Source organism: Manacus candei, unplaced genomic scaffold (genome assembly GCF_025592945.1).
Source record: "Manacus candei isolate 608988 ecotype Guabito, Panama unplaced genomic scaffold, ASM2559294v1 h1tg000082l, whole genome shotgun sequence".
NCBI classification, from domain to species: Eukaryota; Metazoa; Chordata; class Aves; order Passeriformes; family Pipridae; genus Manacus; species Manacus candei.
In genome coordinates this window covers 4222824-4249393 of record NW_026138130.1, presented here as the reverse complement: position 1 = coordinate 4249393, position 26570 = coordinate 4222824, and the positions used below count along the sequence as shown (strand labels likewise).

The window sequence follows — 26570 nt, the reverse complement described above, 5'->3', positions numbered from 1 at the left end:
CCGCGCCGCCAGGGGGCAGCAGAGGCCGCCCGCGGCGAGTCCTCCGCGCCGGCAGGGGGCGGCAGCGGCGCCGCCGTTGCCATAGCGACCGGGCGGACGCCATGGCCGCCGTGCCCGCGCCGCTGCCGCCCGCCGAGGCCGAGGCGCTGGTGCGGGCGCTGCAGGGCACCGAGCTGCGGGACACCGGCGGGCAGGGGTGCGGGGACAGGGTCCTGCGAGGGGGAACGTGAGACAGGGCATTTAAATTTGGGGGGGTCCCTTTTGGGGCTCTGCGGGGAGAGGAGGGATCCCGGTTTTTCTCCCCCCGCCCCCCCAGGGGGTCACGGTGGGGGTAAACGGGGTTGTCAGAAGGTTTAGGGTAGAGAGAAGGGGCCCTGGTTTTGGGGTGAGCCCAGAGGGTAAGGGTGGGGTGAGGGGAGAGAAGTGGCTGCAGTTCTGGAGCCTTCCTGGAAGGACTGGGGAGGAACGGAGGGTTCGGGAGTAGGAGGGCGAGGAAAGGTCGCGGATCTGGAGTGTCCGTGTGGGGTCGGGGGAGAGGATGGGTCACGATTCTAGAGCCTTCCTCAAAGGACTGGCAGAGTTAGGGGGGGTCTAGGGGGAGGGGAGCCAAAGAAGAGTCCCAGATCTGGGGTGCCCTGGACGCTCTGTGTGGGAAGGGGGGATGGAGAGGGGCCCCCCAGTCCAGTGGTGTCCCCAGTGAAGGTGTCGCTGGGTACAGGCAGGAGGGCAGGGCTGCCCCAGTGGACCTGCTACCCCAGGGACCGCAGGCTCAGAGCACAGCAGGGGATTTTGGGGGTTCCAAGAGCAGGTTTCCCTGCACGAGGGACCCTCGGGAGCACAGCAGAGCCCCTGTGCCGGATTGGCCAGGGGTCTGTGGCACAGATGTCCTCGCTGGCTGCCCCCCAGATGGCTTCGGCAGCACGAGTATGTGGAGAAGCTGAACATGCACGGCATCCTGAGCGCCTCTGCTGGCCAGGAGCAGCTGCTCACCGAGCTGCTGGTAACCTACGCCAAGGTGAGCTTCCCTGGGGGCCGGAGGGATCCCCCAGCTGGGCTTGTCCTGCGGGCAATGTGCAATTTCAGAATAAAATGGTGAAGAATCTTGTTGTATCTCTGGAAAAGTCATTTGACTGGTGACATTTGTCAGTTTTGTTTTTTCTAAAAAAAAAAAATTAAAGATCAAGCTGTGGTATTTCTGCTTGCTGGTCTCTGGTTTCTCTCTTGGAGATTGTTTTGGTGTCTTTTATGCACTGGCCCCACCAGTTGCAGATCTCTGCCCTATATCTGAGGTGTCCCAGCCCCAGGATGTGCTGGGCTGCACCAGGGTGTGTGGTTGCCTGGATCTGCCCAGCCCCTCAGGATCACCTTCCCCTTTGCAGCCCCAGGAGCTCTGCCCACTGCTCTGTTGGGAGAATCTGTTGGTTCCTGATCTGGATGAATACAGAGGATGCCCCAGGGCCACTTTCCTCCCTGGGAGGACTCCAGCGTGGCTGACCATTAGCAACAAAACTGGTTCCCCCTGCAGCACTGGTCTGAAAGGTGTTGCTTCCCCATCCCTTCCCTGTCTAGATTCCTGTTCTCATTGGGGAGCTGATCTCTGTGGAGATCTGGAAGCACAAGGTCTTTCCCGTGCTGTGCCGGCTGGAGGACTTCAAGCCAAGGAGCACCTTCCCCATCTATGTGGTGGTGAGTAGAGGGCAGGGTGGAAATGGGGCGGGCACAGCAACCCTTGAAAATAAATGTCACCCTCAAGGTGTCAGAGCTGGGGTTTTACATCTCGCCAGGTTGTGGTGGACAGTGGGACACAGTGGGAAGTGCCTGGTTTCCTACAGCCCCAAACAACAACATGCCTTTGCCCCCAGGAAGGGCAGGGACTTGCTCCCAGGGAAGGTTGGTTTTGTGGAGGGCTGTACCCTCTCTAATCCCACCCAGGGGCTTGCAGGAGCTGCTGGATGCAGCAAAAGCCACTCCTGGAGGTGGCTGAGCTCCTGGCTCACAGCTCCCAGTGCTGCCCTCGCTCCCAGGCAGTGATACCAATGGGGTGTTTGCCCCTCTCTCAGCCCTGTTTTTCTCTGGCACTTCCAGCCAGAAGCTCTCTGAGGTTACATGCCTCTGGCTTAACAAAAATGTAACTTTTTTCTTACTTTGCTCCTGGGAGCAGTGGTCCTTTGGGCCATTCTTGGCAAGAGAGTGATCTCCAGAGCTGGACTTCACTGCAGAGGGATGCAGCGCTTGAACCAAGGGAGATCTGCCCAAGTCTTGGAAGCTTTAGCCCATTTTCAGTCCAGGGTAGCACCTTGCTGGGGCAAGGTGGTGTCTTCCCTGAGCAGCCAATGGCCTCGAGGCAGTTATCCCATGGTTCCCAGCCCTGGGACAAGGCTGTCTGCCCCAGTCCCAGGGGCTGGGAGAAGCACAGCCATGCAGAGCGCTGTCCTGGCAGTGGCTCTGTGCCAGAGTCAGGAGCTGCAGCTTCACCAAGGGCTGTGGTTATCCTGCCCCTGCAGCACAGGCAAAGCCCTGCCTGCTGGGAAAAGTGGCTCTCCATCGATGTGTTAGAGTGTCTCAGGCATGTTAACATAAACATTAATATGAACTGCATGAACTGGGGTTGTTTTAAAGGTTGCATCACTTGTGTTTTTCTCTTGGACTAGCTTTTTTGGCCACAACTACACAAGCAGGTTCTTAGAAGAGCTCTTTTAGCTGTCCCAGTGCTCAGTGCTGCTCCACTGTTAGCTCACTCTTGCCATCCTCCTCCCACAGCTGCACCATGAAGCCTCCATCATTAACCTCTTGGAGACGGTGTTTTTTTACAAGGTAAGAGGCAGGTTCAGCTTTCCTCAGTGGAGAGTCCCTTGGGGGGTGGAAGGCTATGGCTGTGGGGACTGGCCCTGTGTGAAACTCCTGTCGTTGTGAAGGAGATCTGTGAGTCAGCAGAGGACAGCATTCTGGATTTAATTGATTACTGCCACCGAAAGCTGACCCTGCTCGCGGCCCGGAGCACCAAAGGACAGACAGTGGAGCTGCGTGCCCAGGACCTGGCCAGCCCCTCGTCCATGCAGGTGAGGAGGAACTCCTGGAGCAAGCTGAGGACATGTGTGGTGGGGAATGTGGGCAGCCTGCAGAGGCACAGGGGAACCTTCCCATGGAGAACACCTTGGCTGTGATCCTCGCGAGTCCCACCCATCTCACAGGGTGTCTATGCTGGTGCTCCTCTGTTGCCAGCAGCTCTACCCTGCAGCCAGGCTTCTGCCCTCTTTGGTGACAGTGACAGGCTGAGGCTTCCTGCGGGATGCACTCGGAGCTCCGGGGCGGGACACGCTGGAGAGTTGACACTGCAGGGGTTTGGCTGTTTGCCATTGCTCCTGGAAGCTGCGGGGGTGTCTCTCCCTGGAGCTTGGCAAGCCATCCTGGGTCAGGCTGCTGCTGGAGTTAAACATGAGAGGCTTCACCTACAACTAGGAATTGTCCTAATGTGCTTCCCCCAACTTCCTTTGCTCCCTAAGAGATACCTCCTCTGTGCTGGTGTGGGCCAGCAGCAAGCCCAGAGCTGTTCCCAGTCGGGTGTTCCCAGGCTGCCACACACACCTTCCTGCAGTGGGAGATCTCTTTGCCTCTGGTGCTTCTCAGCACCTGAAATTGCACATCAGGAGTGTCTGGAGGAGCAGGGTTAAAGGAAGCCTGTACATCCCTGGGCCTCTGTCCTTTGGCTTGTTGCCCAAGCACGTGCCCCTCTTCCAGAAAAGGGAAGGAAGTGGAGGGCTCTGGAGTACAATAGGGATGTTTTCCAGGAAATGTTTTCCCAGCTGGGGAGGGGAAGGAGCTGTCTCTGTTAGTACTTTGACATGACTGAAGTTGAAAACCCAGACCTTTTTGAGCCAATAGGGTTCTCAGAAGCACTCATCTCCCAAGAAGCCTCGTTTCCTCTGATTCATTCCAGCCTCTCCTGACCCTTTGTACAATAACCCCTATGAAAAAGCTGTTCCTGCCCTCTCCTGTGTTGTGGAGCCTCTTGTCCTTTGTAACTGTGTATGGTCGTAACCCCTGTTCTGCTGTGCCCCAGAAGCACAGGCAAAAGATAGTCCCTGCCTCAAGGTAACAGAGATGAGGTCTGGATACCGGGAGGAGCTGTAGGAAAAAGCCTCACTAGGGCAATTTGGAGAGGAAGGAAGAGCCCATAAGGCTTTCTTAGTAATGTGTGAGGCACCAGTACAGGGAACGCAGAGCTGCTTACCACGGAAATCTGGAAGGGAACTGCTGCAGTGGCACTTTGGAGAAATACAAGATGCTGAGGTCAGTGCTCTGCACGCAGAAGTGTGAGCTGCTGAGCATCTGGGACTGGAGAAAAGCTCTGCTTGGGCCAGGGAGAACTTGGCCCTGCTCAGCATAGCCATCCCCGTGGTCTCGAAAGAGGCTGAGTCAGAGGGTGGCCAGGCTGTTAGGCTGAGCATGTGGGGATGAGCAGGGTGTCCAATGCAGTCTGGGAAGGGAAGGAGGCTGGGTGGCTAGAGAGTGTGGCAGAGCTGCGGGCTGGGATAACCACAGGCAGATATTCTAGCTGGAGGGGAGAGGCAGATGCAGGGGGGGTGGATGTAGGGCTGCAGCTGCTCCGGGGTCAAGTTTCTCTCTTCTCCTCCTCTGGTTCCTCTGCAGTTTCCTCCTCCCTCAACCCTCACAGGTCTTTGCAGGGCTATGGGCCACAAGATGGTCCCCAAAGGGGAAGAGAGGAGCGGTTTGGGACCAGCCTCTTTCAGCCTCCTGTGCAGGAGCACTGCTGCTGGAAGTCAGTCATGACCTGTCAGGAAGATGAGGGATGAGCAACAGTGGGTTGCAAGCACTTACAGTGGCTGCCCTGGCAAACAGGCAGGGAAATGAGAATGAGAAACAGCTTGTTTTGAAGGGCTCTGTTTTCCTCCCCAGTCTGTGGTTACCACTGCACAGTCAACAGCTCCTGGGAAATGGGGCCTGAAATCCCAAGGCTGTGCTTTTCCCTCCACAGGAGCTGCAGAAGCAGGCAGAGGCAATGGAGTTCGAGATTTCCCTGAAGGCCCTGTCTGTGCTGCGGTTCATCACCGACCAGGTGGAGAGGTGGGTGCCCAGGAGCAGCAGAGGACACGTGCTGAGTTCTCTGGATGAGATTCCCATGGGGTCACAGTGGGTGCCTGGACCCTGTTCAGCAGCTGGCTGTACCCCCAGTGGCAGTGGCACCGTGCCTTGGGAGGAAAACACAGCAGCACTCCACCCTGCTCCCTGGTACTCCCGGGGAACCCAGAGCATTGTTTCTTTCCCACCTCTCCCAGTTGCCTCAGGGAGCATTTGAAGATACAGATTCTGGCATTACTCTGTGAGTGCCATTTCACCCTTTCTGTCGTGTCTCCAGCCTGCCCCTCAGCGCGCTGACACGGATGCTGAACACCCACAACCTGCCCTGCCTCCTCGTCGAGCTGGTGGAGCACTGCCCCTGGAGCTGCTGGGAAGCTGGTATGGATCGTGCCCTGTGGTTCCTGTGGCACCATGGTGCTGTGCTGGGGCCTGCATCCACTGAGGGGGCTGAGCCCTTGCAGAGCTGCTCTCCCTCTCCCCTCCCCTCCAGCTCCTCACTAGTGCTCACCAACTGAAGCTTGGGAACAGCTGCAGCACAGCTGGGCTGGGGGCCTGGCAGTGCTCCCAAAAGCTGATCCTCACATGGGGCTGGGTCTTTTCTGAATTGATCATGGTCAGGACTGGAGTGTAACATGTCTGTCAGGCCCATGTGCTCCTCTGAGGAGTGTTCTGGACACAGACCAGAGTTCCAATCCCAGCCTGCCTGCACCTTTCCGGGACAGCACTAAGAATCAGAGCCAGACATGGGGTCCCCGGCAGCAAACCGATTGCCCTGATGCTGCTGGTCCTTGAGCTTCACTCTTGCCAAAGGCCCCTGATCAGGCTGTGCCCATCAGCCATCGCCTCCCGCACTTCTTCAGCCCCCCCAAGCCTCCCAGCTCCCCCCCTGCCTGCCTCAGAGCAGGGGCTTGGAGCGTGGGAACCTGTGCTCCCCCCAGCCCTGCTCCAGGGGGTCACAGCACGGGCAGGGGAGGAAGAGCTGCTGGAAGCACGTGGCTGCGTGCCTGCCGAGAGCAGCCCAGCTGGATGTAGGAGCTTTCCTCTTTCCTCCAGCCATGAAACACATCCCTTCTCTCTGCCTGTGCACTTGGGGTATTGGAGGGAGCTTTGATCCCAGGCCCTGAGGGAGGGACTGGAAAGAGACAAGCGCAAAGGCATTTCCAGGCTGTGCAGATGCAGGGTCACATCCTGCTCCATCCCCCAGAGCTGCACAGTAGCTGCTGGAGCTTGTTTTGTCATTTCTGTTACATCCATGCTACTTCTGGTTTTCCTTGACAGAGAAAACTCGGGAAGGGTGGGTATTTGCCATGCTGGTACCCCAAAACGTGCCTCTTCAGCTGCTCTGTTGTTGCAGCAACTGTCTACCAGTCCTCTACACTCCTGGCCAAGTACACAGGGAGATGTCTCAGGGATCCTTCCATTCCTGCCACAGCCCTATTGTTTTAATACATATTCTTTCTGCTTTACTTACTCTCTAATATATTGCCTCAGTACAAAGTAGGCTGCTATGCTGAGCAATGGGTGGGGAAACTGAGGCAGGCAGAAGCAGAGGGACTTTCCTGCAAGTGAAGTGAGGCAGTGACCACAGGCCAGCATCCCCACCTCTGAGCTGTCTTCCCTCAGGCAGTACTGTGTCTCCCTGCTTCTTCTGTCCCTCAGGCAAGCTCAAGAAGTTTGAGAATGGCACATGGCACGTGGTGCCCCCTGAAGACCAGGTGAAGATGACCAAACTCGATGGGCAGGTGTGGCTTGCCCTCCTCAACCTCCTGCTCAGCCCCGAGTGCCAGCGCAAATACCACTTTGATGGCTTCAACAAGAGCCAGCTCCTCAAGGTAGGACCCTGCAGCACAAAGGCCATGGGCCTTGCAGCAGAGTGGGACCTTGCCAGCACTGGGCACCTCTGGACTCTCACCCATCCTCACTGTGCGCTCCAAGGAGCCAGCGGTGGGATAACAGCAGGTCTGTCACTGTACCAGCAGCAGCAAGGCTTGCCTTCCTTAATGCACCTCATGAGACCCCTGTGGTTCACTCTGCCAGTGCCTCACAGATCCCTGCTCTTGCCCTGCTGCTTCCTCAGCTCTGACTCCTTTGTCTTGACCTCTCTCCATTCTCTCTCCCCTCTGCGGCCACAGCTCCGTGTGTTCCTGACAGATGTCCTCATTGACCAGCTGCCCAACCTGATGGAGATGCAGAGATTTCTGAGCCACTTGGCAGTGACAGAGCCAGCTCCCCCCAAAAAGGATCTCATCCTGGAGCAGGTATCCTTTGGCTCTTCCTTCACCTCTCCAGATGCTCTGCTTTAAGCCTGATAACTCTCTACCTCCTTCTTCTCCCACTAAACTCTGGAGATGTACCCTGGAAAAACAGCCAAGCACCCATCTTGTAGTTACACTCTTATTGCCAGCAAAGCTGCCTGTGGGTGATGTGAGAGCTTTGTCCTGCCACTGCAGTGGCCAAGCACTCACATCTAAAGACATAAATGCTGTGGTATAAACAGCTCTCCAGGTCACACAGAGTCCCTGGGATGGTGGCTGCATGGAGCAGACACAGCCCCTGGCTTGTTTTGACAATTAACTCTTCGTCTAACTTTTATCAGTGTTTTCCTGCTGAATTCTGGACTTCCCTGGGAAGTGTCCCCTTTTACAGCCCTGGCTGGGGGCTTATTGGCACACTGTGTACTGAGGGACAACACAGTCTGCTGATAGAGGCTGGAGTCAAACTGGTCCCAGCTGGTGTGTGGACCTCAGGAGTTGGGCACTGATGGTCTTCAAACACCCATGAGGTTCTTGGGTTTTTAATCTGTGCAATGGTAGTCTCTGGAGAAAAGTGTTTCCACTGCCTTCTAGTGAGCTGAGGGGAGAAACTGAATGTGGGGGCAGATCTGCAAAGAGGCTACTGAGAAGAGCTGGGAGAGCAGAGGCTCTTCCCCACTGCTGGAAGCTCCCATACCACTTCCTGGAGCAGATGAGTAGGTTGGGCAGTGGTCTTTTGGGCTGTGTGGAGGGGAAGCACACTGTCCCCACGTACCTGGCCCATGGCCTGGGAGGAGGGTGACGTGCCCTGTCAGCACTGCATGTGGCTGATCCGTAGGCACAGCCCAGGCCAAGAGCTGGGCCTGGGGAAGCTGCAGACCAGCAAGCTGAGTGGTTGGGCTGGGGATGGCAGCAGGGCGGAGGTGGACATGGATTCAGGCCAAGTGCCTCGACTGCCAGCGCGTCGGTGGCACAGCAACAGGCAGCTGCCACGCTGGGGACCCTGTCCAGGCTGCTGCCCTTCTTGTAGCTCCGCTTTTGTGCCCTTGCTGCTCCTGCTCGTGCCAACGACCAGGGCTGAGCCCGGGGGGCAGGCAGGGGGAGCCAGCTGGAAGCACAGACATGGGCTCCCTGCTCTGCCCAGAAAGCGGTGAACTCACTCCTTGTCACTGAGCCAAGCTAAGGAAAGGCCTTTTTCCATTCGGTTGCTCCCAGAGCAGCCTCCTCCCCTTCCAGGCCTGGCTATTTTTACTCTGCTGGAGAAGGCAGTGCTGTTTGAAGCAGCATCGTCCTCTCCAGAGCTTGAACTCCCCACGCTGCTCTTGGCTGGCGCGTTTCCTTTTGAACTGGCCAGCCCTTCCCCGAGTGTTCATCTTCAGGGAAGTGACGAGTGGAAAAATCTGCTCAGGCAAACGGCTCCGGAGCACGGGGTTCATGCTGCTGCCAGCACGCAGGGTGCTGAGAGCCCAGGGCTTTCTCTTCAGGAGCCCAGGCCTCGGGGCCTCATTCCCAACCAGACCCCAAGTTTTGCCTTGTTTCACCCGAACGCTCATTGGCAAGTGGATCCTTCCCCTCCATGTACCCAAAAGCACACATTGCCTCTGCTCACCCTCACCCTTGTGCCCAGAGCTGGCTGCCTCCCCCCTGAACAGCCCCAAACCACAGCACTGTTGGTCAGACTGCCCTTCCTCCTGCCCTGCCTCTCCCACCAGGTTCCTGTCATCTGGGATCACATCCTCAAGAAAAACTCGGGGAAGTGGGAGGCCATTGCCAAGCACCAGGTGAAGCACGCCTTCAGCCCCACCGAGGAGGAGCTGAAGCTCCAGGCACGCAGGTGAGGCCCTGGTACGTGCACGTGGGGTGCCAGTGGGGCCAGTATCCCCATTAGCAGGGGCTGGAGCTCAGCACTGGAAGGACAGAGGGGTCTGTGGTGGCAGGGTGCAGTGGGGACAGCTTGCTGCAGGTCAGCAGTTCCCCATGAGCAGCCTCACCCCTCTCTGCCTGCACAGGTGGGCACAAACCTACAGCCTGGACATGATGGAGGCTCTGGCCCCCGACAAGCCCCGCTGCAGGGTGTGTGGTGTAGAAGCAGCCAAGAGGTGCTCTCGCTGCCGGAACGAATGGTACTGCACGCGGTAAGGGAGCCCTGCCACCCCCTGTGTCCCCTGCAGTCCCCTGTGGCCCCCCCTGCAGCCCTTCAGTGCTCCCCAGAGCACCAGAGACCTCACCAGAGGATACTGAGAAAGGGCCAGGGCAAGCCAGGAGTCCCACCCCTGTTCAGCACCGCCAGCTCTCCACTGGCCACGTACCTCTCCAAATCTGTGGGAGGGTGATGTGCTGGGCTGCTGGTGCAGGAGGTGCTTGTGAGTGTTGTGGTGCAGCTGTGAGGTGCTGAGCTGCCTCTACCCACAGTGACAGCAGTGACGGGCTGGGTTTTCTGTGGTGTCACTGTTTCTTTCCTCTGCATCTTGGTGTGGCAGGGGTGGGGAGGAAAGCACCCATGACCCCGTGGGTGCAGGTGACAGGCTGGGATGTGGCAGCTGGGATGGTGGCAGTAAATTAAATCTTCTCTGGTCCTGAACCATCTGGCAAGGTCTGGTGCTAAACCGTCTTAGCCCCCGGAACTGGGGGCCACGTCCATCTCCCTCTTGGGCTAATGCTGGGCCATGCCAGCTCCCCTCCAGTGCCCAGGGGACTGTGGTGCTGGGGTTTGTCCTTGTTACTCCTTCACTCCCAGGGGTGGACATGGCTCCACTGCCCCTGACAGCAGCTTTACCCTCCACAGGGCCTGCCAGGTTCAGCACTGGCAGAAGCACAAGCCTGCCTGCAACCTGATGGCTGAGGTGCCGAGGAGTGTTGTGGATGACCTGTAAGAGAAGGGGTGTCTGGCATCTGGCCCATAGCTCAGCGAGGCTGAGGTTCCCCAGTGTGCAGCCCAGCAGCTGGAGAGAAGCTGGCAAAGGCCCCTTCTGCCTGCTCCCAGCCCCAGGCAGCACTGGCCGGGCTTGTCCTCTCCTCTCCCACTACCCCACCATGCTGCCTTCTCTAATAAAACTCCTTGTGCACCCCACAGCTGCTTGGCTCCTGCTTTTTCTTCTCCTAGCTGAAGATGCTGAACTGCTTCCTTTCCTCCCTTGCACCCAGGGAGAGGCATGTGTGTCCGTTTTCCCCTCTGCAACAACAGAAATCCCAGAGAACCCAAAAAAAAGCCTGTAAGGATGTGGTTACCAGAAGGACCAAGCCCTCTGCAGCCGGTGAGAGAAGGGGGCGAGAAGGCCTCCCACCACCTCTTACTGTCGTTAGAGCAGCGTGGGGAGCAGAGGATGTGGTTTGCACAAACACCTCGCTGTGAATTTCTCGGGTGTTCCTCATCTGCCACCTCGCAGGGACAATTCCCCCCCTTTCCTCTCTGTTGATGTGGTGTTAGCACTGAGGGCTTGGCCCCCTGCCCACCAGTATCACCGGTAAACAGGGTTTACTGGTGGGGATGTACCTGGGGTGCATCCTCACCTCTCACTGCCGAAGGGCTGCAGCCTTGGTCTGAGCATGGTTGGGAAAGGTTGGCGAGGCCATGTCCTTTTGCTGATGGGGTGCCTAAGACTCCCTGACACCCCAAAATAGGCTTTGCAGCAGCGCTGCTGCTGCAGGACCCATGACAGCAGGCAGGAAACCACCTCGGTCCAGCTGCAGCCCGGACTGAGCAGCCCGAGCTTGGAGCATGGAGTAAACTCACACCAAACCCAGGCTGCACGTCCAGGGCTGCAGCCAGCCCGAGTGGGTCCAAGGCTCTCTGGCTGCCAGAGGTGCCTTTAGCCCCTTCCCCGCTGGGAACTGAGGTAGAGACCGCAGCTTGTCCCGGTCCTGAGAGAGGTGGTGGAGAGAGCCGGACTGCCGGAGCGGGCCCCCCCCTTCCTCGGCGGCGGCTCCGGGAGCCTCATCCCCGCCTCCAGCCCGCCCCGCCGGCCTCGCCGGGACCGGAGTTGGCCATCGAGACCCCGGGGCGTTTCGCCGTCCCCCCCTCTCCTGCCTCAGTTTCCCCCGCGGTGCCCGGACAGGGCGGCTCCTCCCGGTCCCCGCCCCGGCCTCGGCCCCGACCCCGGTGCCGGCCCCCGCCTCGCCGCCGCTCAGCGCCCGCGGCTGCCGGGCCATGGAACTCATCGAGCTGCGGGAGCTGCAGCCGGAGCCGCGGCCGGGCCGGGGCCGCCTGGAACGGGCCAACGCTCTGCGCATCAGCCCGGCCCGCCGGCCCGGCCCCGGAGCGCATCCCGACCCGCGGCTGACGGCGGCACCGGGCGGCGGGCACCGCTTCGAGCCGCGGCGCCGCGGGCTGCACACCTGGTGCGATCTCTGCGGGGACTTCGTCTGGGGCGGCGGCAGGAAGAGCCTCCAGTGCCGCCGTGAGTACCGCGCCGCGCCCCGGGCCCCCGCACCCCTGCCACTGGGCATCCTGCCTCCCAGCACCGGGCATCCCGGCACCTGGCATCCCCGCCATCGAGCATTCCGGCACCTGGCATCCCTGCCAGGCACCGGGCATCCCGCCACTCTGCTTCCTCTGCACTGGGTGACTCTACCGAGCACTGGATAGCCCACCTCCGGGCATCCCCACCACCGGGCACCCCTTTCACTGGGCACTAGACATCCCACCATCAGGCACTGAACATCCCAGCGCTGGGCACCCACACTGGGTGCTCGATACCAATTACTCCCACCAGGCATCTTGGTGTTGGGCACTCCCACTAGTTGGACATCACAATACTGAGCACCTTCACCAGGCACCGGGCAACTCCATTCAGAATACCCTCACCAGGCACCCCACATCCCTTTACTGGGCACCTGCACCAGGTACCAGGTATTCCAGCACTGGGCATCCTCACTGGCCACTGGGCATCCCAGTATTGGGCACTCACACTGGTACCCATGCTGGGCATCCTAGTACTGGGCATCCCAGTACCAGGCACTGATTGTCTGACACTGGACAGCCCAGCAGGGCACACAGGCACTGCAGGACCAGCCAGCACGTGGCACAGCACCATGTCCCACGTGGGTGCTACCCGTGGGTCCCTGGGCACTGCATGGGCAGGCAGCCCATGCAGCCCTTGTCCCACCATGCATGAGTGCCCTGACCCTGACACCCAGGCTGCCAGTGGTGGTGACAACTGATCCTGTCCCTGTCCCCAGACTGCAGCTTCACCTGCCACTACCGGTGCCGGGCCCTGGTGCGGTTGGACTGCAGTGGCCCCCCGGGTGCCAGTGATGAGGATGATGGCAACGAGCAGGTGCTGGAGAAGGACACCAACGTGGTAAGGCCTGGGCCCATCCCTGAGGGAGAGCATGGGCAGAGGGTGGCCAAGCTGGGGTCTGCCCAGGCTTGTGGGGGGGCTATGCCAGGCTGTGCCATGTGAGGCCATGTCACAGCTGTGCCGAGCCTTGCTGCATTTTGGTGTGCCATGCCGGGCTGTGCCATGCCAGGCTGTGCCAAGCCTTGCTGGACTAGACTGGGCTGGACTGGGCTGGGCTTTGCTGGGCTGTGTGAATCTGTGCCATGCTGGGCTGTGCCAAGCCTTGCAGGGCTGTGCTGGGCGGTGGAGCCGTGCCGTGCCGAGTTGCCCGCTCTGCACCGAGCCGATCCGATCCGAGCCATGCCGGGGCACAGCCGTGTCCGGGCGGGCGCGGGTGAAGTCACCGCCGGAAGCGGGGCCGCCGCGCCGCCCCCGGCCCGCGTCAGCCCCACGGCCGGGGCGGGGCACGACCGGGACCGCGCCGAGCCGGGAGCGGGGCAGTACGCGAGAGACGCTGCGCTGAGCCGGGACCGCGATAGGGACCGGGCGGAGCCGAGCCGGGACAGGAGCGCGATAGAGACCGAGCTGAGCCGAGCCGGGACTGAGACTGGGGTCGGGCGGAGTTGAGCCGGGACCGAGACCCGGGAGCGGGCGGAGCCGAGCCGCGATAGGGACCGGGAGCGGGCCGAGCCGAGCCGAGCCAAGGGCCGGGCTGAGCGGAGCCGGGCCCAGGAGCGGGACCGGGCTGAGCCGAGCCGGGAGCGGGGCGAGCCGGGCCCCAGCCCGGGGGCCGGCCGGGCTGGCGCGGGGCCGGGTGTGCCCGTGTGCCCGCCGGCCCGGCGGGGCCGCCGGACGGGCGGGCCGGGCCGTGCCCTCCGCCAGCGCCGCCGGGACCGGGGCCGTGCCCGGGACCGGTGCGGGGGGCGGCGGGGCCGGGGGCTGCGGGGCGGCGGCGCTGGCCCTGCGGCGGGGCGGCGCGGGGGGCACGGGGGGCAGCACGGCCAGCAGCGGCTACTGCAGCCAGGAGGACTCCGACTCCGAGCCCGAGCTCTTCTACACCGCCCGCACCTCCCTCGGCCGCCGCCCTCGCCGCCGCCAGGTCGGTCCCGGGGCGTGACGTCATGGGGGGACACGGCTGACGTCATCGAGAAGCACACCCCCTTCCCCCCGGGGCTGGGTGCTGGGGAGCAGGCGAGGGTGGGCTTGGTGCGTGGGGAACACACGGGATGTGGGTGGTCCTGTCTGGGAAGTGAGCGTGGGTCTGCTATGGGGTGAGCATAGGGGTGAGCATCACCCTGCTGCGGGGTGAGTGTGGGGCTGGGCGTGGGGTCAGCGTGGCCCTGCCGTGGGGCAGCAAGAGTGGCAGCAAGCATGGCCATGCCATGGGACACGCTGGCCCTGCCCAGATGGATGTGGGGTGAGCAAGGCACCGTGGGGTCAGTGGAGTTTTGCTGTCTGGCACGGCCATCCCAAGGCCCTCCAGGCTGGAGCTGCTCCCGGAGAGGGCAAAGGACAGCATTTGGGGGAGACAGGGTGAGCCCCATAGGCAGCCTCACAGCTGTCCCCATCCTGCAGGGACCCCCGCAGGGTCCGGCAGTGCCTGCATGCTCTGGGGTGGCTTTCAGGGCTGGGAGCCCCTCAGTGCCGTGGGGACACGTGCAACACTGTGTGGCAGCTTCGTAGCCCCACGTAAATACTCATTAGTGGGTGCGGGTGGCAGGGACGCCTAGCCGGGATGCCTGGGTCCCTTGTGTGGGACCAGCACTTTGAAGTGGGGTGCCGGCGGCATGGGCGGGCTGCACCCCCGGCCCGGCCCTCCTACCTCAAATCCCAGGGCGTCCCCGCGGGCTCCCAGCCTGCCCAGACGCCCTGGTGCCGGGCTGTCGGCTGCCCGGGACGCCTCTCTGATCTGAGGTGCCGGGAAGGGACGCTCATCCCCGGGTGTACTCGCAGCCGAGTTCACCCACCCCCGCAGCCCCACGGACGAGGGCTGGGGGGGACGGCCGGTGCCAGTGTCCCCGGAGCAGGGCTGGGGCCGCGGTGAGCTCAGCTGTGCTTCCCCGGCACAGCCCAGCTCAGCGCCAGCCGGGCTGATGCAACCCCGCGCAACCGCCCGCGCGTGTCCGTCGGTGCCGCGGGATGGGCCGGGGGCCGGCGGGATAACCGGGGTAGGCGGGGAGATCCCCCCCGCCCGCAGTGCTGCTCAGCCCGGCTGCTGTCACACAGGATGAGCCCAGCGAGTGGGAGAAGACAGAGCTGGACCAGACGCAGGTGGAGCAGCGGATTAAGGAGTACAACAGCCAGATCAACAGCAACCTCTTCATGAGCCTGGTACGGGGCCAGCGCAGGGCTGGGCGGGAGGGGCACGGTGCCTTGCCCTGTCTCCGCTCACCCCCCCACTGGTGTCTCGCAGAACAAGGACGGCTCCTACACCGGCTTCATCAAGGTGCAGCTGAAGCTGGTGCGCCCCGTCTCAGTGCCGGCCACCAAGAGGGGCCCCGCCCTGCAGGCGGGGCGGCCGCACAGCCAGGGCGTGAAGCGCCGAACCTCCTTCTACCTGCCCAAGGGCACCGTGAAGCACCTGCACATCCTGTCGCACACCCGTGCCAGCGAGGTCATCGACGCCCTCCTCCGCAAGTTCACCGTCGTTGACAACCCCCGCAAGTTTGCCCTCTTCGAGAGGTCTGAGAAGGATGAGCAAGGTAGTGCCCTTGACGAGCAAGGTGGCCCTGTCCCCACAGCGGTGGCTGTGTCCCCGTAGTGACAGTTTCCCCTATGGTGGCAATGTCTCCAGAATGATGGGGTTTCCCATGCTGGGAGCATCCCCATGGCAGTGGTGTTCTCATAGCAGTGGTGTTCCCCATGGTGGCAGTATCATGGCAGCAGGGACCTCCCTGACAGTGGCAGCTTTCCCAGGGTAGCAGCATCTCTGTGGTGGCAGCATCCCTGTAGCAGTGGTATCCTGCTTTGGTGGCAGTGTCCTGTGTCTCCATGGGCGTGTCCCTCCCCCTCTCCCCCCTCCCGTGACAGCAGATTCCCCCATGTCAGTAGTTTACTCTGCGGTGATGATGTCCCTGTAGTGGAAGCATCCTCGTGGTGGCAGCATCCCTGCAGCAGTGGTATCCCCCCTTTGGTGGCACTGTCCCTTGTCACCATGGGTGAGCAGAGTCTGCCATAGAAGTGGTGTCTGCTGTGAAAGTGGTGTCCCCAGTGAGGGTTATGTCCCCGTGGTGGCACTGTGCCCCTGGCATTGTCCCTGCTGTGACCTGTGGCCACCCTTGCAGTGTACCTGCGGAAGCTGGGTGACGAGGAGCAGCCCCTGCGGCTGCGGCTGCTGGCCGGCCCCAGCGAGAAGGTGCTGAGCTTCGTCCTGAAGGAGAACGAGACCGGGGAGGTGAACGTGAGTGTGGGGGGACAGGGGGGGGGCTGGCACCCGCATCCCTGGGGAGAGGGGGCCGCGGGGGGACACGGCAGGTCCCCGTCGCGATGGCAGCCCCTGTGCCTGCAGTGGGACGCCTTCACGCTGCCGGAGCTGCAAAACTTCCTGCGCATCCTGCAGCGGGAGGAGGAGGAGCACGTGCGGCGGCTGCGGCACCGCTACGCCCGCTGCCGCCAGAAGATGCAGGAGGCGCTGGCCACACGCACGCCGGGGTGACCACGACGCCCGCGCCCGAGGCCAGCCAGTGCACCGGGACTCTCGTCCGCCGGCGGGGGGCACCGGGGAGGGGGGTGGAACGGGGCACCACGGACCCACCGGGCTGTCACAGCCCCCATGGGGCCGGCCCAGAGAGTGGGAGTGCCTGGGGGGAGCGAGTGTCACCCGGGAGTGGGTGAACCCAGGGGAGCGAGTGTCACCTGGGGGATTGGATGTCCCCAGGGGAGTGGGTGTCCAGAGGGGAGCGAGTGTCACCTGGGAGTGTGTGTCCCCAGAGGAGTGGGTGTCCTGAGGGGAGCGAGTGTCCCCTGGGGGATTGGATGTCCCCAGGGGAGTGGTGTCACCCAGGAGTGTGTGTCTCCAGAGGAGTGAGGAGTGGGTGTCCTGAGGGGAGCGTGTCCCCTGGGGATTTGAGTGTCCCCAGGGGAGTGGGTGTCCTGCAGGAAGTGAGTGTCACCTGGGAGTGTGTGTCCCCAAAAGAGTGGATGTTCTGGAGGGAGCAAATGTCCCTCTGGGAGTGGGTATCACCAGGGGAGTGGGTGTCCAGGGGGAGTGAGTATCACCTAAGAGTGTGTGTCTCCAGGGGAATGGGTGTTCTGGGGGAAGAGTGTCCCTGGATGAGTGATTGTCCCTGTGGGGGAAGCAGGGCATCGAGCACCAATAAAGACATCTTGGTGACGAGGCCTGGCCTGCGGTGTGTCCTTGGCTGGGCGGGAAGGGACGGGACGCGGAGCCCTCCGCGCTGCCAGCGGGCCGTGGGTCCCCGCACGTGGTTCGGGGGAGCAGCGGGAGGGGCGGGGCTCGAACCCGCGGCCCCCGGGGCGGGAAGGAGGGCGCGCCCCGCGCCGCCGTCACGTGTGCCGGGCGGCGGAAGTGGCGCAGCGGCGGCGCAGGCGGCGCTCGGTCGGTGTCGCCGGGCGGCTCCGGGCCGGCCCCGTCCCTTCCCCCGCGGCCCCGCTCCCGCCGCCGCCGCCGCCGCCCCCGCCATGGGCGCCAGCGGCTCCAAGTCGCGGGGGCTGTGGCCCTTCGCCTCGCCGGCGGCGGGCGGCGGCGGCCCCGAGGGCCCCGGCGGGCAGCAGGCCCTGGCCCGGGCGCGGGCCGCGCGCGCCGCCACCCCCTTCGTGTTCACGCGGCGCGGGTGAGAGCGGGGGAGAGAGGGGCGCCAGGGGACCGGGAGGCTGCCGCGGGGCGGGGGGCTCTGCTCGGGCCGGGAGGGGCCGCCGGCACCGCCGGGACGGCGGCGGGTGGTCGGTGCAGCCCCCCAGGCCTGGGGGGGTCCCGGCCTGCCGAGCCCCCGACGTACCCCAGTCCCCAGCCTGGCTCTCACCCACCCGCCTGCCCTCTCCTCCCGGCAGCTCCATGTACTACGATGAGGACGGGGATCTTGCTCACGAGTTCTACGAGGAGACAATCGTCACCAAGAACGGGAGGAAGCGCGCCAAGCTGAAGAGGATCCACAAGAACCTGATACCTCAGGTGGGGTGTGGGGAAGGGTGGGGGCAGCGAGGGTGAAGCGCCACGGTGACAGCTGAAGTCCCGGTTTTGCAGGAGGCTTCTCCCTCAGGGCATCTTGGGAAGGTGGAGGCTTTCTCCTCCCCCCAGTTGCTGCCTTAGAGCCATGATTCCTGTGTGTCCTGGCTCACACCCCTGTCACCTGGTGAGGCTGTGACAGAAGAGGGAGGGCTGGTGGCACCCTCCAGCTGCCCTTTTCGGAGAGAAGTGTTGCCTGAGCCTTTTTAGAGCTGCCAGACTGGGGAGATAGCTCAGCCTGGTGTGTGTTGTGGGGCACAGAGCGCCAGGCAGCCCTTCATGGCCATGGTGTCTCATTGCCAAGCACCTTCCATGAGGTGTGGGTTGCTGTGCTGGCTCAGCCCATATCATGTCAGTGCAGAGGGCCAGGCCCTGCCTTGGGGAGCAGCAGCCAAAGCCCATCACCCACTGATGTGAGTGGGCACATCCCCTCCAGCTGCTCAGTAGTTATGACAGCTCCATGTTTTGCACCTCAGTGCAAGAGTCTTTTCTTAAAATAAGCAACTGGTGTGGTGCTGGGCAGTGGCTAGGACACTAAAAGAGGGTCTTGGTGCAGGGGCAGGATAGCCTGTGCGTAGGGAAGCTTTTGGGGACATAAATGGAGAAAAAGGTAGATCAAACCAGGGCTGGAGAGACACTCTGCAGGAGTCTTTTGTAAGTAAGCAGAAAGGCACGGCTCTAGCAAGCCTTGGGACGAGCTGTCAGTGTGCCCTTAGGGGTGGGCAGCTGTCGCGGGGTATCTGTTGTATTGTTAGGTTTGGTCAGTAGGGAAAGCAGACACACACACACAGAGTTGAGACCAGAGTAGTCTAGAGAGCTGTCTGCTTCGTAAGTGCAGCAGCCTCCTTTATTAAGGCAGCTAGCCCCGACTTTCCCACACACTTTCTGTAAACATAGTTTCTACAAAACACCAGAGAACTAACACCTGCAGTTGTGAACACAGCCGACATCTCCGTCCTTGCACATTCCATCCTGTTTATCTCCTTTCTAGTCAACTCCCTGATTCTCAAGGCTGCTCTGTTTATGTGAACGGTTAATTAACTTCACTGTTCTCATGGGAACGGCCTAATACCATCCAATATTTTAAGACTGTCAACTTCTAGGGGCTCGGCGGGCCTGCTGCCTCCCCCCACAGGCAGCCCCCCAACAGGATGGGACCTCTCTGAGCACTGCACTGGCAGTTATGGAGGGAAGGATTTGGTGCTGCTTCCCAGACTGACATTGTTGCAGAGGTGGTCTTGGGCCATGGGACTGACTTCTCATTGATCTGGGTTGAAACTCATGCAGTTGGAAAGCTTGTCTGAGCCAAAGAGAGCAGGTACCAGCACTGAAGAGCCCTTTGCTAGCTCAGGCTTTGCTCTGGCTCTGTGGGTGCAGGCCCAGCCCTGAGCCCCCGCTCCCCCCTCTGCCCCCAGCCCCCCACCTGCCAGTGGCTCCTCCTGGTGCTGTAACAGGAGAAGGCTTGAACGGACCGTGGGAACGGTGCCTGTGGCTGGTGTGGAGGGATCGTTCATTCAGTAGCCTCCCCTCCCCTCTGCACAGAAAGCTGCTTTTCTTGTGTGCCAGCTGCCCCGGCTGCGTTCCCTCAGAGAGCTCTTTTCATTCCTTTAAATCCCGTGAATGGAAGGTGCCGAATGAAAAGCACGGACGGCCGATATCTGCCAGTCACGCACCAGCTGCTGCACGGGCAGTGCCTGGCAGAGCAGCTCCCTCCTTGCTCGCCCTGCCATGTGTGGCAGCCAGCCATGCTGCCCTGGGCTCTCCAGGGACGAGTTCGAAGGGCAGAGTGCCTGTGCTCTGCCTGCTGTTCTCAGGCCCTACCACGTGTCACAGCCACTTTTTGGACCCTGGCCCCTGTGGTTACTTTAGGGCACAGTGTCCTCTGTCTTGGGGTGACTGGCAGGGCTCGGGCGTGTTGTATGTCAGTCCCTTTCTGATCACCACTCTGACTCTTCTTTCAGGGCATAGTGAAACTAGAGCACCCTCGCATTCACGTGGATTTCCCGGTGATCATCTGCGAGGTGTGAGACCCAGACATCTCTGCCTGCGGGCGGGAGGCCCTGCCCCACCGCCCCCAGCCTTGCCGGGCCAGGCTGCCCCATGTTCCCACCCGAGGAGGACTCCGGGCGCGCGGCGGGACAGTGGCTCTCCCCTCGCCCGGAGGTGAGGCGGAACGGAGCAGGCCCTCGCAGGAGATGGATGACCTTGTGCAACGACTGCTTAAAAACATCCTCGCTTGAGTCAGAAGACTAAAATACCTATTGTAGCCTCTAGCCCATGTTGGATGGGTAACTGGAACTGCAGACGAGCTGCTGTGTGTGAGCTGTTAAAGGGAGAGTGAGCCCGCACTTCTCACCAGAGAGAACCCCCTGCTTCTCAGGTATGCAGCCCAGGGAGGGCCAGGGCACGGTGACCCACTGCCCAAGGCCTCCGGGGCCCGCAGGTTAGATGGCCAGTGTTGCAGCGTGTCCCTTGACACGGGTGTGAGGTGATGGGTCCGTTGATGGAGGATGAACAGGGCAGGCTGAGGGGTCTTGAAGCACATTTGGCTGGCTGCTATGCTCCTCTTGGGAAGGGGATGGAGATCAGATGCCGCTCTCTTGGACCTCAGTCTCTTCCCCCTGTGCGTTTCCCTGCTTACACTGGCTCTGGGAAGGCTGGCTTTGCTGCTGCCTGCTGGAGATTAACAGAATTGATGAAGTTTGACTCCTCGCTGGTGGTTTCTCAGAGAGGGTCTTGGTGGCATAGTTCCCCTTCGGTAGGAGAAAAGAGCCGCCAAGTCTCCTCTCTGGATCCCAGGGCGAAAAGTACTTTATTTGAGTTGAAGGAGGCCAGGGCTCTCTTCTCATCTGCGCTGTAGGTCTAGTTCTCTGCACAGACGCACGGCTTCCATGCGCTGATGTCTGATGCCTCTCATGACATAACCAGAGCTCTCAAACGATGCGATCTCTTCACTGGTCAAGCCGATCTCGCCTCTCTGGGGAATACGTTTTCCCCTGTCATCCTGAGACGCATGAGTTTTGGGAGCCTCTGGTCCAATCAGGCTATCAGCTTCAGTATTTTTTGATCTCTCAGTCCAGAGATCATCCCCTTGAACTGTTTCACCATTGGAATCTTCACTACTTGAATTGCTGGATTCCTTCCTGCTCTTCTAGTTTTTCTTCTTCTTCTTCTTTTTGCTCTTCTTTTTCCTCTTCTTGCTTTTCTTTTTATCTTCATCACTGGAGTTCTGCTCAGACTCCGACTCACTGTCGCTGTCCTCAGAATGTTTTCTGCGCTTTCTTTTGGATGCCTTACGTTTTTTCTTCTGTCTTCTTTTCCTCTTCTGGGTTGGAATCTGAAGAACTACTCTTAGATTTTGCCTCTTCACGTTCTACCGGTGTATGCTCATCAGAATCGGGGTCAGGAACCTCTGGTGGCAGCCCCCATACTTCAGGTGCCCCCAGCTCTCCAATTCTCTCAGTGGGTCTCCTCTGCCACAGGATCTCCTCCTTCTCCTTCTCCTAGTACTCGGGCCAGCCCTTGCCATGGTAGTGGTGTGTGCGGTGGAGCACAGTGTGCCGGGGCTGCGCGACCGCGACCGGCTGCGGCTCCGCCAGTGGTGCGGGAGCCTCGGGCCATCGCGCTCGTGGGATCGGGATCGGGATCGGGATCGGCGGGCGCGGCACTCGGGGCTGGCGGCGGGTGGGGAGCGGGAGCGGGACAGCATGACCGCGGCGGGGCGGGGGAGGCACTAATTAAGAGAATTGAAGAAGTTGGACTCCTCGCTCGCGGTTTCTCGGAGGGGGTCTCGGTGGCACGGTTCCCCTTAGGCAGGAGAAAAGAGCCGCCAAATCTCCTCTCTGGATCCCAGGGCGAAAAGTACTTTATTTAAAACTCCGCGGGGTTATAAGGTCTCTGGGGGAGGGCTTAGAAGGAGTAACTTGATTGGGCCGAGGTCCGGGGGAAAAGGCGCGGCTTGAGGGCTCTGCTAACCAACGGGGGATACAGGAGGGCCCAAGTGCAATAACAAAGCCAGGGGTTGGGCAGAGGCGGATGAGACAACCAAATATGGTTGTGCAGAGGCGGAGACCGACTGGGGGGGGGAGACGACATGGGACCGAGTGGGGGGGCCGCGTAGACCGGGGGAAATACATAACTCAGGGAAAAACCGTACAATAAAACGGAAATAGTTGTTGTTCTTCTGCTCCGCTCGATCCCAGAGAGCTGCCGCTGTGATAGAACCGCTTCTAAAGTCGTTCTTCCCAGGCTTCATAACTTTTGCATTCCCCCACAGGAGATCTCTGCACTCTGTGGCCATGGCTGGTGGCAGCAGGGTCCCAGCTCTGCAGCAGGCTTGCCTCCCCCGTTGGCACACTGGCTCCTGCTGAGCACCATCCCTCATAGACTCATAGAATCAGCTGGGTTGGAAGGGACCTCCGAGATCATCAAGTCCAACCCTTGATCCATTACCGCTGCGGTTGCTAGACCATGGCACTGATGCCACATCCAGTCTCATCTTAAAAAACCTCCAGGGACAGAGAACCCACTACTTCCCTGGGCAGCCCATTCCAATGCCTGATTACCCTCTCTGGAAAGAATTTCTTCCTAATATCCAACCTAAACCTCCCCTTAAGACCATGCTGTCTTGTCTTGCTGATAGTTGCCAGGGAGAAGAGACCAACCCCCACCTGGCTACAACCTCCTGTCAGGTAGTTGTAGAGAGTGAAGAGGTCTCCCCTGAGCCTTCTCTTCTCCAGGCTGAACAACCCCAGCTCCCTCAGCCTCTCCTCATAGGACTTGTGCTAAAGTCCCTTTACCAGCCTTGTTGCTCTTCTCTGGACCTGCTCCAGCACCTCCATGTCCTTCCCGAACTGAGGGACCCAGAACTGGACACAGCACTCCAGGGGTGGCCTCACCAGCGCTGAGTACAGGGGAAGAATCACTTCCCTGGACCTGTTGGCTACACTGTTCCTGACACAGGCCAGGATGCCATTGGCCTTCTTGGCCACCTGAGCACACTGCTGGCTCATGTTCAGCTTCCTGTCAATCCAAACTCCCAGGTCCCTCTCTGCCTGGCTGCTCTCCAGCCACTCTGTCCCCAGCCTGTAGCGCTGCAGGGGGTTGTTGTGGCCAAAGTTGCAGGACCCAGCACTTGGCCTTGTCGAACCTCATCCCACTGGAATCAACCCAACTCTCCAGCCTATCCAGGTCCCTCTGTAGAGCCCTCCTGCCTTCCAGCTGATCAACACTCCCCCCAGCTTAGTGTCATCTGCAAATTTGCTGATGGTGGACTCAATCCCTTCATCTAAATCATCAATAAAGATATTAAATAGAACTGGGCCCAACAGTGATCCCTGGGGGACACCACTAGTGACCGGATCCCAACTGGATGCAGCCCGTTCCCCACCACTCTCTGGGCCCTGCCCTCCAGCCAGTTCCTAACCCAGCACAGAGTGCCCCTGTCCAAGCTGTGGGCTGCCAGCCTTTTCAGGAGAATGCTGTGGGAGACAGTGTCAAAGGCCTTGCTGAAGTCCAGGTAGACACATCCACAGCCTTCCCCTCATCCACCAGGTGTGTCACCTCATTCTGCCAGGCTGCCGGGCAGTGTCCTCACTCCCCGCTGCTGTTTGAACGTACCTCCCTGGCGGGTGAGCCTTGACTGAGCCAAGCAGGAAAGGAATCTTCTCTCTTCCTTCCCTGTCCCCCAAAACAATCAATTGGTGTACCTGCCCCAGCTTGGAAATCTCCCTGGGAAATCTCCCTGGCGATGTGAACTGTGGTTCCTCCCACATCCCAGCTGGCGGCAGAGGGGAGGCGCGATGCACTTTAAAGGGGGAATTTCTACCCTGCCTTGGAAGGTCCTGCTCTTCTCTCCTCTTCCCTCCTGTACGAGGTCTTGGTGGCACCGGAAAAGCTCTCACCCCTGTATGTGGCCAGGTGCTGGGGGAAAAGCCTGACCCCAAATGCCCCTCGCCAGCACAAGAAGCCCCTCCCTTCCTGCTTGGCTGTGCCTGGACCGGGCAGGCAGAGGAGGACCGGCAGCAGGCACAGCTTTAAAGTGGGTCAGGGCCTGCTCCCCACAGCAGCCGGCTCAGCTTTCCTCCTCTTTCGTTCCAGAACTTATTTACTTTCTAAGCACTTCAGATGTTTGCTACCTCGATTTTTAATTTAAGCTGCTGGCACTTGGCTGCCAGCCCCGTCGGTGTCTACGTTGGATGTATCCATCGCCGCGTCCGTTGAGAGCCGCCCGGGCGCGGGGCCACATTCCCGGCTTCGGAGAGATAACAGCGGCGTGGCTGTTGCCGTCTTCCTGTCACCACCTCTTCCCTTCACGTCCCTCCACCCGCTGTTCCCATCGACAGGAGCGAGCACGCAGGGTGAAGTGGATGTGCTGGCTGCCACCAGGCAGGAAAGTGGGAGGGCAGGGCTCGTCTACACTGTGATGCTGGGCACTTCTCTCGACATCTTTTGTTCTGCTTGCTTGAAAGAGTCTTGTCTTAAAACAATCTCCCACTGAAGTGTTTCTTATTCGCACCACCTGCTCCTGAGTTTCTCCCAGGCCGGAGCTCCCTGGGCAGGGCATCCCCTCAGGCTCTGCTGCAGAGCAGGAGCTGCTGTCCCCAGGAAGAGGAGAGAAAACCATGGTCTGTGCTGCCTTGCCCCTCTGCTCTTCGAGGGCACGGGAAGCTGCACTGAAGCCGCTGCGGGTACTGGGGAAGGCGAAGGAGGAGTGGGGAGGGGGCCAGTGCTGTTTGCCTGTCCCAGTGGGGAGCCCCTCCCCGGGCTACCAGCCAAAAATCTGCTGACAAAGCAGGGCCCGAATACCAGGGGAGGGGGCAGAGACTGAGACCGGCTTAGCAAGGATGCTTTTGTCCTTCCTGACAGGCTGCCCACCCTTCCCCCACGGCATTAAACATGCTTCCCAAAAAAAAACACGCCTTCTCCCACCCTGCTACCCCTCTAGTGTCATGGGAGTGGCAGCAAACTTCTGCAGACTGCCAACAAGCTGCATCCTGCCCTGCTTCTTCCCAGGCTGGTCCCCACAGCAGCCAGCCCCCAGGCCCCCTCCAGCCCTCCTGCAACAGCAGGGCCTTGGGAGCACCTGGAGGGGTCTTAAAAATGTGAAGGTCACTGTAAATAGTATTTGTGTCCACTGTGGTGTTGGAGCAAGCAAAAAAAAAAAAAGGAAAGTTTTCCTTTTGATTGTTTGTTTTTTTTTTAATGATTTCTGTGTGATGTTGTGCTTTCCCGTGTGGATGTGTAGCCGTACTCACTGACACTAGGCTCCTTGCTCCTCTAGCGTGTGGGTAGGACCCATGGGTTTGGGAAATGTACACTATTTATGGTCCTTCCTCCCAGTGCATCTGTCCACTTTTGTTAAATTTCAATAAAATTATTTGTAGAGCCCACAAGTCCAAGAGCTGTCTTACTGGGGAGGGTGGCTGTGCCAGAGGGGAGGTGGGTTTTGCCACCAGCACTTCAAGCCCCCTGTTTTTCAGGAGGGGGTGTTTGTGCACATGTGGCTGAGTTGGTGGTGAAGGACCTGTGGGTAACAGCCATTTCCAGGTGCCCCAGTTGGCACATGGCATTGGCAGGAGCTGGTGGCTTTGTCAGGCTGTGACTTTACTTGTAGCTGCCATAACATCCTTTAAATATATAACTAAAGTGTAATCTATGTAATTTCCTTGTTCAGCCCCAAGGGTTGGAGCTCAGGACCGTGTCTCTTCCAGTGTGGGGAGGGAGGTTTGGAGGTTTGAAGGCAGCCCAGCCTCAGGCTACTCTTCCCATGGCTCCGCCTGAGCCTCGCAGGGGGGGGTGGATGGAGGATCCGCCTGTCCGCTCCTTCCTCGCCTGTCCTGCCAAATCAGTGTCTCATTAATCACGGGGGCCTGACGACTTCCAGGCCCTGTGCCGGGAAGCCTCCTGTCCCCCGAGTGCTGCTGGCTGTCCATGGGACGAGTGTGATCTCACTTTGTACCCCATGTCCTGCCCCTGACAGCCCTACAAATGTTTTCCTGTGGCCACCGTCACCTCTCATCATTTCCTCTGCACAAGCCGGCTCGGAAATGAGCCGCTGACGAGAGCTGCAATGAGTGAGCAGTCGGCTTGTCCTGCCAGTGCTCCGGCTGGTGGTGGGTGAGGCTGCGGGACTTTAGCCTGTTGATCCATAGCAGCCCAGGAGAGATGGATGGATCATGGTGGCTTTGAAGGGTGTGATGGATCATGGTGGCTGTGCAGGGTGTTACGGCTCAGTGAGGTTCCACAAGGCAGTGGCTGTGGATCTCTGGCTCCGTGAGCATCTCGGTGTCTGCCGGGCCAGCCCAGTGCCCTCCTGCTGCCCCTGGGGCAGGGCCATGCCTGGAGCCCCCAGCCCAGGGGTGGAGGCAGGTGCCAACCTCCCCTCCTGGTTTCATGGCTGCTCCATCCCCAAGCTGAACTCCTTATGCACCTTGCCCGGACCTGTCTGGCGTAAGCGGATGTGACTCATGCCCCGTTATCTTTATCTGCACAGTGAGGGATTCCCATCCTCCTGGCTGCCTGCAAGGAGCAGCTCGCCTGCTCAGCTCACCCGGGGCACTGCCCACCGCTGCCGCCTGCACCCTTCTCCTCTCTCGCGCCCATCTGGGAATGACTTTAAATGATCTCATGCTCAGCAGGGTGGATCTGTCCAGCTGCCCCCTCCCAAAATCTAGAGTCTTCTGGAAGCGAGGAGGGAAACCGAGTCAGGCAATGCGGAGCCCCAGTGAGGGGACAACAGTGAGAAGCTGCGTC

At 60.5% G+C, this 26570-nt stretch overlaps 3 protein-coding genes and 1 pseudogene across 6 annotated transcripts; 3 read left to right on the top strand and 1 right to left on the bottom strand.

Annotated features, from left to right (window-relative positions):
* The first annotated feature begins 64 nt into the window (after positions 1 to 64).
* ZMYND10 (zinc finger MYND-type containing 10) lies at positions 65 to 10440 on the top strand. 2 transcript variants are annotated; one of them, XM_051811455.1, is made up of 12 exons: positions 65 to 196; positions 907 to 1015; positions 1570 to 1686; positions 2761 to 2814; positions 2916 to 3059; positions 4997 to 5085; positions 5378 to 5478; positions 6760 to 6932; positions 7233 to 7358; positions 9065 to 9186; positions 9362 to 9487; positions 10138 to 10440. In XM_051811455.1, the coding sequence occupies exons 1-12, from the start codon at positions 102 to 104 to the stop codon at positions 10223 to 10225; spliced, it is 1344 nt and encodes a 447-aa protein (XP_051667415.1). In that variant the 5' UTR covers positions 65 to 101; the 3' UTR covers positions 10226 to 10440. The 2 variants fall into 2 exon arrangements, with proteins under 2 accessions (XP_051667415.1, XP_051667416.1); XM_051811456.1 differs by having other exon boundaries at positions 124 to 149.
* Positions 10441 to 11462: 1022 nt separating this feature from the next.
* RASSF1 (Ras association domain family member 1) lies at positions 11463 to 16986 on the top strand. Of its 2 annotated transcripts, XM_051811483.1 has the most exons (6): positions 11463 to 11749; positions 12531 to 12652; positions 14858 to 14962; positions 15045 to 15333; positions 15916 to 16031; positions 16140 to 16986. In XM_051811483.1, exons 1-6 carry the CDS (start codon positions 11500 to 11502, stop codon positions 16284 to 16286), a joined length of 1029 nt encoding a protein of 342 aa, XP_051667443.1. In that variant the 5' UTR covers positions 11463 to 11499; the 3' UTR covers positions 16287 to 16986. The 2 variants fall into 2 exon arrangements, with proteins under 2 accessions (XP_051667443.1, XP_051667442.1); XM_051811482.1 differs by lacking the exons at positions 11463 to 11749; positions 12531 to 12652 and adding an exon at positions 13763 to 13914 and having other exon boundaries at positions 13990 to 14962; positions 16140 to 16984.
* Positions 16987 to 17172: 186 nt separating this feature from the next.
* Positions 17173 to 25210, top strand: TUSC2 (tumor suppressor 2, mitochondrial calcium regulator). Of its 2 annotated transcripts, XR_007908314.1 has the most exons (4): positions 17173 to 17424; positions 17642 to 17762; positions 19778 to 20196; positions 22093 to 25210. XR_007908314.1 is itself a non-coding variant. In XM_051811467.1 (3 exons), exons 1-3 carry the CDS (start codon positions 17273 to 17275, stop codon positions 19841 to 19843), a joined length of 339 nt encoding a protein of 112 aa, XP_051667427.1. In that variant the 5' UTR covers positions 17173 to 17272; the 3' UTR covers positions 19844 to 25210. The 2 variants fall into 2 exon arrangements, 1 of the variants encoding a protein (XP_051667427.1); XM_051811467.1 differs by having other exon boundaries at positions 19778 to 25210.
* LOC127481743 (NF-kappa-B-activating protein-like) lies at positions 20541 to 21525 on the bottom strand (annotated as a pseudogene).
* Positions 25211 to 26570: the final 1360 nt, after the last annotated feature.

Bases quoted from the DNA above. Each gene is read 5' to 3' on its own strand.
- ZMYND10 (XM_051811455.1), top strand. From the start codon at position 102: ATGGCCGCCGTGCCCGCGCCGCTGCCGCCCGCCGAGGCCGAGGCGCTG. The intron at 2,815-2,915 runs GTAAGAGGCAGG...GTCGTTGTGAAG, and splicing joins AGACGGTGTTTTTTTACAAG to GAGATCTGTGAGTCAGCAGA. The intron at 3,060-4,996 runs GTGAGGAGGAAC...TTCCCTCCACAG, and splicing joins CCAGCCCCTCGTCCATGCAG to GAGCTGCAGAAGCAGGCAGA.
- TUSC2 (XM_051811467.1), top strand. From the start codon at position 17,273: ATGGGCGCCAGCGGCTCCAAGTCGCGGGGGCTGTGGCCCTTCGCCTCG. The intron at 17,425-17,641 runs GTGAGAGCGGGG...TCCTCCCGGCAG, and splicing joins TTCGTGTTCACGCGGCGCGG to CTCCATGTACTACGATGAGG. The intron at 17,763-19,777 runs GTGGGGTGTGGG...CTCTTCTTTCAG, and splicing joins ACAAGAACCTGATACCTCAG to GGCATAGTGAAACTAGAGCA.
- RASSF1 (XM_051811483.1), top strand. From the start codon at position 11,500: ATGGAACTCATCGAGCTGCGGGAGCTGCAGCCGGAGCCGCGGCCGGGC. The intron at 11,750-12,530 runs GTGAGTACCGCG...CCCTGTCCCCAG, and splicing joins GAAGAGCCTCCAGTGCCGCC to ACTGCAGCTTCACCTGCCAC. The intron at 14,963-15,044 runs GTACGGGGCCAG...GGTGTCTCGCAG, and splicing joins GCAACCTCTTCATGAGCCTG to AACAAGGACGGCTCCTACAC.